The following is a 10,389-nucleotide window of genomic DNA, read 5'->3' on the forward strand; positions in this document are numbered from 1 at the left end:
GTAGACTGGCGCGCATTCAGCCGCTGCAGTGTTCATCTGTACGGCAGCACGCACAGCTCCGTCAGGTATTGTGTGATATAGAATCATAAATACTCAGTGTTGTGAGCATTTTTATATTTGAGGTTTTTCTAGATCAGGCAATATTTTCTAACATGCACGTGAAGCTGAAAGCAAGAGAACTGAGCTTTGACACCGTGATGTGTTTAGTTTACTGTTGCGTGGTGTGAGGATGTGTAATGTGCACGTGTCGGCGTTTCTGTGTACAGAACTGGGAAAATGAATTTCCCCTTGGGGACAATAAACTAACTAACTAACTAACTAACTAACTAACATATATTTTCCCAATGAAGTAAATTAGCTTGTCTCTTACCAGATGCAGCATTAAAGTGATTTGCATCAATAATTATAATACAATAATATTGTAACTGTGAAATGGCCTGTTCTGCACAATAAGTGCTTTTATTAATTAGTATATTTTGATTCTAATACTTTTGTACTTTGTGTCCACAGCTCACTACTTCTCAGACACAGTAATGATGAGAGCAACGACTGGAAAGTATGAAACACTTTCACTTTGTGTGTGTGTGTGTGTGTGTGTGTGTGTGTGTGTGTTTGTGTGTGTGTGTGTGTGCGTGCGTGTATATGCATATATGTATATATATCTATAGATATATAGATATATCTATAGATATATATTTATATATCTTTATATATGTATATATATATATGATTTCAGTATATTAATTAGTATAGGACTATTAATGTTTAATTTTTACATTTAATTTGATTGTTGATGTTCATGTTTAAATAATCAATTATTTTAATTACTTGTTTATTTCATTATCTGTTCAGCAAAAATCTATATTTTTGCATGCCACACAGGTAGTCTTAGTTTTATCTGTAGAAGTTTCAAGACATCAGTTCACAAAACTTCTGCTGAGTGTAAAATAAGGGGAACATGTTCCTCTGAACTGAAAACCTAAATCTAAACAAGACATCCAAGATGTGTATAAGAGACAGGGGCAGGACTGAGGGGTGCGTAGAGAACAAGTCGAGATACAGAGAGATGGCACAGTGAATGTGATGCATCAAACACAAATATTGATACAGGTATTTTCGTTTCCATTTCACAGATATGCTAAGATGTGGTACGGCTCCATCTACCGCAAGACCCGTGTGATCAGATCAAACAGCCCTCACTGGAACGCACGTTATGATCTGGGCAAGGTCAGTGTTAATCTTCTTCTCACACAGCAGCTTCCAGATTTCTGCGCTGACAGTGAAAGAAATTAAAATCAAAACTGGAATTAAATTTGTTTTGTAAACGAGAGATTTAGTGATTTTACGTTTGTGATCAAGCAAAAGACAGAATACATTTATTTGTTTAACACCTTTCAATCACACGACAGAGAAGAAACACAAGATAACATAAAAACACAATATAAAAGGAACATTTAAATCGGATTTAAGTGTATAATAATACCGAAGCTAAAAAGTCTAACTAAAATGCAGTAGCAAACAGAAAAGTTTTCTAAAACAAGTGCGAGTTGAGGCAGAGTTTTCCGGGAGTTTGCTCCAGGTTTGCAGAGCATAGAAACTGAATGCTGCTTCCTTTGACCTGTCCCAGATGATATGAGGAGTCTGGATGGGTCACAACAGAGCAACAGATTAGAAATGTATCTGACCCCAAACCATTCAGTGCTGTATAAACTAACATGATAATCTGAAGGTCAGCTCTGAAAACTGGAGGGATGTGATCCACTTTCCTGGTTTTAGTGAGGACTTTTGGCCTTTCCACTTTCCACACTGTTCAGTTACTGAATATTCATTCATAAAGTACTTTGTATATTCCCGCTTAAGAAACATCAGATGTCAGCTAGCCATGTTTGTCTCATGGTTTGATGTGATTAGTTGTGAAAACATATTTAACAAAGGCAACAAGCATTTTGTAAACTGACACTGGGATATATATTATGTTTTGATATTATTTTCATTTAGCTTTCACTGATTTGTTTATGAAGGTGGACACACACTTGGGTCTGAAGATTGAAGTCTGGGATGAAGACTGGGGCAGAGACGACCGTCTGGGGTCATGTACAAGGACCCTGAGGCAGGGGACGCACAGATTCACCTGCCCAGCCAAGAGAGGCGGCATCGAGATCCTGTACACTCTCACCTGCGACCGCCACCTGACCGGAGACAGGTGCCAGCAGTACAAACCATCTCGGTACTGAGCAATGCATTCTGGGTGGTTTTAAGTAAAATGAGTGTCACACCATTCGGTTTCCAGTTTTAAAGATTTGGTAATACTTATTCACTTCTGTAATTTAAGCCTATATTCAGCATCATTTGTGTTTCTCAACTTCAACAACAATATACAACAATCAGTTGTAGTTTAGTGTTCAGCCATGTTTGATTATTGGAGAGATAGTAGTCCTGTTTACTGGGTGGAGGGGCCACATTCGAATCTTAGATTCTGCTTTTGTCATATAAAGATGCTGTTGATTATTTTCTGAATTCATGTGTCAAAACTGTAAAATCTTTCTGCTGACTTCTGTGCATTATCAGAGTTACTATATTTGTCTTGTCTTTCTCAAGCCAATAAAAACTTTTGAAACTTATTAAGTATTTTTTAAAGCTCCTTAAACTAATGAGTATTAGTAAGTCCAAGTACATGTTATTTAATAATATATCGGCGACACATGAACACAATACAAATTCAAATAATAATAGTATAAAAATAGATAAAATAAATAAATAAAAATAAAAAATAAAACTGGACACACCGCCCCTCTACAAATTCAAGCTTCAGTGATGAAGATTGATTTAGCTTTTTAATGGTTCAAATTCAGCCATTTCATTTAAAGTGAACCTGGGGCTTTTTGGGTCCCTGGGGTTTCCTAACCCTGTGACCAGGGGCAGTTGTCTGCTTTGTCCAGTTGGAAGTTGAAGTTCTCAATATCAACTTACAAGGTGATGTTAGTGTTGTTTTCACAACTTGTTTCTACAGCACCTACATGCTTAAAAAAAATCAGTTATTTGGAGGTTTAATGACTTTATAAGGCACTAATACCTCAGCACTGCTGGTTTGTCAGCTTGTGTTGGAGCAATTCTGCCCCCACGTGGTCAAAAAACTACTAACACAGCTCTATAAATGATTTTACACTGGAAAATGACAGCAGCTGAGTGATGCTGAAGCAAAACACAAACACGCCCAATATTGTGTTGTGGTTTCCAGCACTTCCTGTCCACGGCTGGACAACAAACCAGGCAAAGTGGCAAATTGTCCAGATGCCCCAGATCCTGCAAGCCAAAAAACTCTTATCTCCACTGGTTTTATCCACTTGATTAGTTACAAATGTGTTAAGTGCAACGCCAAAGTACAATATAAAGTAAGGTGGGTCCTGCATTAGGTCTATTATCTATAGTTATCTGGTCATGTCTTGTGGAGGTTCCCTCAGTCATATTTCCCTCATATGAGCATATTTCTAAATAAAGTTGTGTTTAATCAAATTCCCACAATTAAGACATTTAGCAATGTTTCAGCTCAGGAGGTCTGGATGCATTAACGAGCATAATTCAATGGAAAATTGGATCATACCTGTTAAGACCTCAGCAGAGTTTCTCTGATACTCCTGCAGTGTGAATCCGCCAGTGAGCTGGAGATGAGGAGAGTGTGTCAGCCGAGGATGTGGCGACACTGTCCAGTCTGCAGGTAACAGCACTTACATGTGGTGGGTCACATGAGGAGTCCTGCACACGGGAGTAGTTGAACTTGATCAACTGCAAATGTGGTTTGTCCTGTTTTTTAATTTGTTTGTATTCATGGTAAAAAAAAAAAGAAAAAAGAATATATATATATATATATATATATATATATATATATATATATATATATATATATATATATACATTTTTTTGTACGTAAAACATACAAAAATATAAAACAACCTGATTTTTAGTTCCCTTATAAAAAGCAGGCTCACATAGTGCTGCAGATGAACGCTCTCAGTGAGAACTGATTTAAAGTCAGCTCATACAGTATCACTGCTGAATGTGCTTATTGGTGATATTACTCCAGACCATGCAGCTGTCTTTATAGAAATCAGTAACATGATTCACCAAAACAAATCAAGGAGATTTTACTCTTTACTTTAAGAAATTCCTGAAAGTAGAACTTACATTCGTTCTCAAAAAGAAAAAAAACAGGACACCAGTTGTTACACCATGCTTATTATTGGATGCAGCAAAGGCATACATTTGACATGACAATATTGTATATAGAACAGAGGAAACAGAATTGGATTTAATACAGCTGATATATTAAATCATCCGCACTGCACCAGATGAATTACTGAATGACGTCAAGACATTTAAGATTTCTTAAGAGGCGATATTGAAGAAGAAGGCAGATAATTCAGTTTTCTTTGCCAGACAAATAGAGTTTGTAAATAGACCCGAATCGATAGCTTGCTGTCCTTTTAAGAGACAAGTCCCATAATCAAAGCATGTCAAGGATTAAGGACTTGAAAGGTTTCCTTAAATACTTAAACAGAGAAACAAATGGTATTTTTTAGGCTTCCTATGACCTGCAACAGTATATATAAAACATTTAATGGAAAATATGATCGATTTCAAAATGATGATTGAATTTACGTGTAATTTAAATGGTAAAAATACCTGATTGAACCTTAAAAGGATTTAAAAGAGTAGAAAAATAAATGTGTGTCTGGCACACTGTGTGTTACTGGTTCATTGCGCTTAAAGCAAGTAATCAACAGAAATGATATTTTACCTGATCAAAGAAAAGTGAGCAGTTTTTGTGAATAATGTGGCCCCAAAATGCTTTTCTCACTGTGGAGATGGTTTGTAACGGTCACACCTGTCTCCAGTCAGATGACGGTCACAGGTCAGAGTAAACTTGAACTCAAATTTGCCCAATGAATCGGAGCAGGTGTCTTCGTGTGTCCCCTGGCGCACGTGCACATCACATGATATCAGACGGTCGTCATGGATCACGTCCTCGTCCCAGACCTCAAAATCCAACTTTAAGTGTGTGTCCACCTTCATTAAAAAAAGACATTAATACAAAATTACATTAAAATCACTATTACCCTTCAAATACTGAGTTGAGGTCTGTGAATCGTCTTGAGAAAGAAGAGTGGGTCTAATTTATTTAACATTTGTACACACAGATATGATCTTCTTGTGGATTTCATCAATACTTTCAGAGGAAATGTTCTGAGTTCAGGATCTAACTTCATTCCTTTACTCACCAAGAGCCGTCTCCAGTGGTGGAAAGCAACCCTCCTGTTTTGAGTCTAATTCTCTCACTTCAGTTCTTCCACTGAAGCTTGCATTGTTTTCTGAATTTGCAGCATGTTTATATCTTTGCGTGTGTTTTCCTAAGTTGCAGTGCGTTGAGCTCTCAGGGCCACACACAGATGGTATAAATGGTAAGTATAAGTGTTCAGTGTAAGTAATACATCAGACCTCAGCTGACTAGGCCCAATGATGGGGCTCGGGTTTTTCTTTCGTGTTCTTTTGAGCTGAAGTGTAAAGAGAAGATTTACTGACCATGCCCAGATCGTAACGAGCGTTCCACCAGGGGGAGTTTGTCTGGATCATATGAGTTCTGCGGTAGATGGAACCGTACCACATCTTAACATAGCTGTGAAAGGAAAAACAACAAATTACATGATTAGTGACTGATTTGTAATTAATTGGAGTCTGAGGGTGCTATTGTGAGCTGAGCTGTAATACACAGGACATTACTTCCCCATTAAAAGCTAATTATATGTATTAAACAATACTAATCTAAGGGATCTAACCTCGAAGACTAAACAAGGATCACCCATGGGAACTATGAAAGATAAAGAAATAAATATAAAGAAAAATAAACTTGAATTTATCATGACAGTACATTCGATCTTGTTTAGTTGTCCTTACACTTACCAAAGACTCTGCACCCAAGTGTACATTAAATCCATCCAGTTAACATATAAAGTTTCACATTGATTTAAATGTTGTTGCATTCAATGTCATTAAGAACATTTATGAGTTAACTATATCCAACAAATGCAAAGCAACAAGAAATTACATATTTATACTTACATAGTATCTTTTATTGATATTTGCTTGACATCTGACATCAACAATACAAACACCATGAGGTGCCAGTTAACTATAGTTAACATATATTAATGCTGGAAACACAAATTAACCTAGCTACCACTGAATGCACCAAATTGACTGCTTATTTTCATACATGTTCTTAAGTGCATCATATTGCCGTCCTTCTGCTGGTCTCTGCTGGATCTAGTGTTTTTTTGTTTTGCCACTGATTTGGACAAAGCTGCTTGGACCATGGACGGATTACTGAATGGGCCTATTGGACTTTCCATGACTTGGACTAGCAACAAACTGAACGTGTTACTGTCTGTTGTGGCCAAATTAACGGTGATGCGTTCATTTACTTTTCTATGGATTGATGTGCTTTTTTAAACAGTGATGCGTTCACTTACTGATGACTTTAGATCATTTGAGCAGGGATGCAACAGCTTAGGTGAAAGTGAACTAACTACAAAGTCACTGACTATGAATCTTTATATCCTATCAGCAGGTGATTTCTGATTTCCACCTCTGTGTGATGTGTCACGTTTGCAGTGCTAGCCAACAAAACACCTTCACATCTCCATCCCTGACCTCACATCTCACCCGTCAGTCACGCCAATTGGATCTCCTTGCAGATCCCACGCCCGAACAATGGTCACGACTAGATTCCCCCTGGAGGACGTTTTAGGACAGCAGTTGTAAGCCAGGTTAGAACTGTACCCACAGGTTGGTTCACTGGGTGAGGTCCTCACGGCGTTGTCTTTTAAGTACTGCTCTATGGCAGCCTTCATACCTGTCTTCTTTGTCCAACTTGGCACCAGCTTATATATTGGCCTGATGGTGTACTCAACAATAGCAGGGAGATTCTTGAGCGCCTCCAGCCAGTTTTTGTAGCTGGCGGAGTCTTCATGAGTGAGTGAAAACTCCCCCGTCCAGCTGGTGCCTCCCACCACCTCTGTGAAGTGCTGGTGGAGACCAGAGTCATGCGTGACGGTTTTGCCCTGGTTCTTTAGGAATCCGGTGCACGATTGTTGGCCATGGGAAAGTCCAGCCACCCCCAGACCTACAGAGACCCCAAGTGATAGACAGGAGTGCATCTACAGGACAAAGGGGGTTATTTATAATCAGTTGATAGCAGAAATTTGAATAGTGCTTTTATGCTGAGAACAGTGAACAGCAATATACAATACCTCATATTCAACCAGTCACTCAACACAGCTTAAAACCTATGGAAGATTTTGGATCAGCGTGCTAGACAGCACACTTTATCACCATCATCATCAAACACGGAATATGTGACAGAATATCTTTTGTAAGAATGTTGTTAATTTCTCCATTAGAGCTCAGAGACCTAAACGATGTGTGACAAAGAGCACTGGAGGTATTCTGATGGTCATGGTGGCTCAACATCATACTAAGACACTTGGCTCTACATTGTGTTATTTGCTTGTAGTTGTCATCCATCTCCATGCTTATCAAGTTCGAGAAGAGCTATAACAGAAATTTGCCGTTGATAGAAATGACTCCAAGTCAAACAGTCCTACATTAGATTAGATAAAGGTTATATATTGTAGAAAGTGAAATTTGCATGTCTTTTTTGATCATGAAGCAGGTCCAGGTTATGAGCTATATAAATACTGTGAAAGTGTCAAAATGCTCAATCACTTAATCTATGCAGACTTAAAACAAGCCGTTCGGACATCTGTAATTTGCTTTGTGTACCTCTTTTAAGGAGAACCCATTCAGTGTGGACAAACAGGTACGTGCTGCAGTGACTCGCCGGAGTCGCCCCCCAAGGCGGACCTGAAAAGAAGTTGTTTATTTAGTAGAAGAGGAAATCATTGTGGTTTGTCTATATGTGTATGTTTGTATTTGTATATATATATACACAGTATATTGTGGGGACGTAAATCTGTTTTTTCACACTCAGATTGTGGGAACTTGGCTTCCCTTTGGGGACAAAAATCAAGTGCCCATAATATAAATCATTCAATTTTAGGGTTAAGACTTGTTTTAAAGTCAGGGGAAAGTTACTTTTACTTTGAAGTTAAGGCATGCGTTAGGGGGTTAGGGTAAGTAAGTCAGTCCTCTAATGTAATGTCCTCCAATGCCGTGTGTGTGTGTGTGTGTGTGTGTGTGTGTGTGTGTAAACCTTGCGGATGAAGTGTGTGCCATAGGTATGTATAAGCTCCTCGTACTGATCCCTTGTGGCGGAGTTGTACAACCTTGGCAGCCTGGCCAAATCCTTGATGAACTCAGAGCTGAGGGGGGGTCTGTTCGACACGCGGTATCTAGACACGAAGAGACAGAAAAGAAAATGATCTTATCTGAAATTATTTTAACAAACTTCGCTGAAAAAGACATCCTGTGGTGATGCAGGGATCTTCACACCTTACCCATAATGCTTACAGGCGACCCTGTGAGTGCTGAAGGTGTAGCGGTCCTCTCTGGCCCTGGCTGTAGCAAAGTTATAAGCAGCGGAGCGTGTTCCTCCCACCTCCAGGCTGGCAGATAAAAACTTATTTAAATTTAGACCAACCTGATAAATGAAATAGAAAATAAAATCTCAAGAGCTGCTTGATGTTCAACTATAGTCACCATGTTATGTCATTTATAAAATCATTTTTTTAATGCTTTCAGTTTAACATATCATTACTTATTCTGTTAGCATCAAGTATATTAAGGACAATAGATCTAAAAGAGCATTACTGAGCCATAAAGTGCATTAATATGCATTATATCTAGGCAGCAAGATGCTCCAAAAGCTGCCACACCAGTCGAAAAAAGGGAAAGAATCACTGACTGATCAATGACTGCTTTGGTAAATTTTATTCTGTTAGGGTTTGGTCACTGTATGTCTTCCTACCTTCCAGTCATGACTGTCCTGGGACATGTAAGTATCAATCAGTGAGCTGTGGATACAATTACATGACAGAATCACAATTAAAAAGGAGAATTTGCAACTCAGTGATTATAATGCTGTGTAATAAGTAAGCCGTACAGTACCTGGCAGAGGTGTGAACACTGCTGTGGATATTGGTATTGCATTGGGTGAATGCACGCCAGTCCACTGCAGAGACTGGCAGCTGAAAATGAAGGTGAGAAGAGCATGGTTAACATGCACACATAAAGTAACATGAAACTGTTTAAGATGCTGTACAATATAAAACTGTTGCACATCTACTATTTAAATTACTCTCTGCAGCACGTTGCCTTGGAGAGGATTGGAGCAGAGAGTACAGGTGCCATTTGGGGTGAGGAAAGTGTTCACGTCGACCAAGTAAGCTCCTTTTCGCTGCAGGGTGACCACATCAAAACCCTCCCCCACCAGGTTGTAACCTGGTACAAAGGGAGCGGACTCGCACTGGCTGCGGTTCCCAGGCTGACAGGAGAGAACGGGGGAGTGGTACAACAGAGAGAGGAGGAGACTCAGGCAGAGAGGGGGCGGAGTTGAAAGGAAGAGCATGGCTGGACTCCAAGAGATGCTGAAATATTTCAGACAAAGACAGAGAGAGCAAGAGTGTAATTTCAGCTGTTTGTGATTATAAATGAAGATAACAAGAACTACAAATGTTTGTTGTTCCCTTACCATGTTGTGGGATGAAATGTCACTTCACCTCTTCTATTATGTACTTTGGTTGGTTTGGTTTGATATCTTGCAACAGTTTACCACAGTATGTTTAATTTGATGGTGCTATTACTTTTGTTACTGTCTGAAGTTCATCTTGCCTTGTGGTAAGTTGTAGTATTCATGCAGTTTAAAAAGCAGTTTCCCTTGTATACTTTAAATATTGTATATTAAATACTAAATATTCTATATTGAGAAAAAGAAATTGTGTGTATACTGACGGTTAATCAGCATAAGTGCAGGAAAACACTGCATGGATAGAGGGAAGAATGATTCCACTAAATATCAGCAAAGTGAAAGTGAAAGGTTCCACGCTGGCTTCTATAACAGGACAATGATCAAAACCAGACCTGAAAATCCATCACAGACCACTTCCAGACTACCCAAGCTGCAGCTTTTTGGAACAGTCCTCACATTTCCCTGACTTGATCATCATTGAATATCAGTGGGTGGAGCTTAAACATGCCATGCTGTTGCAGAAGAGTGGGGAAATTCCACGAGCAAGAATTTATTTTTCAGTTTCTGTTTCCTTCTGGAGCAATATTTTCTTCTTTCCGTTACAATAATATGTGGAGCTGAATGATGTGTTATTTTCCGGATTAGGAAACTCCTGGTCAGCCTAGTGAAGCCCTTCCTGTAAACTGGAT

General features: G+C 38.9%; 2 protein-coding genes across 2 annotated transcripts; one reads left to right on the top strand and one right to left on the bottom strand.

The window, feature by feature from the left end:
* Nucleotides 1-1,026: 1,026 nt before the first annotated feature.
* Nucleotides 1,027-2,621, top strand: LOC111672936 (perforin-1-like). The gene is made up of 3 exons (XM_023430527.2): nucleotides 1,027-1,035; nucleotides 1,134-1,227; nucleotides 2,022-2,621. The coding sequence occupies exons 2-3, from the start codon at nucleotides 1,144-1,146 to the stop codon at nucleotides 2,232-2,234; spliced, it is 297 nt and encodes a 98-aa protein (XP_023286295.1). The 5' UTR covers nucleotides 1,027-1,035; nucleotides 1,134-1,143; the 3' UTR covers nucleotides 2,235-2,621.
* A 1,596-nt stretch (nucleotides 2,622-4,217) lies between these two features.
* LOC111672971 (perforin-1-like) lies at nucleotides 4,218-9,627 on the bottom strand. The gene is made up of 9 exons (XM_087169693.1): nucleotides 9,311-9,627; nucleotides 9,121-9,200; nucleotides 8,981-9,026; nucleotides 8,511-8,653; nucleotides 8,267-8,405; nucleotides 7,837-7,917; nucleotides 6,718-7,211; nucleotides 5,578-5,671; nucleotides 4,218-5,064 (listed from the first exon to the last, which is right to left on the bottom strand). Exons 1-9 carry the CDS (start codon nucleotides 9,578-9,580, stop codon nucleotides 4,852-4,854), a joined length of 1,560 nt encoding a protein of 519 aa, XP_087025819.1. The 5' UTR covers nucleotides 9,581-9,627; the 3' UTR covers nucleotides 4,218-4,851.
* Nucleotides 9,628-10,389: the final 762 nt, after the last annotated feature.

The sequence above is a fragment of the Seriola lalandi genome, unplaced genomic scaffold (assembly GCF_002814215.2).
Source record: "Seriola lalandi dorsalis isolate HSWRI2012SDOR001 ecotype SW California unplaced genomic scaffold, Sedor1 jcf7180002054907, whole genome shotgun sequence".
NCBI classification, from domain to species: Eukaryota; Metazoa; Chordata; class Actinopteri; order Carangiformes; family Carangidae; genus Seriola; species Seriola lalandi.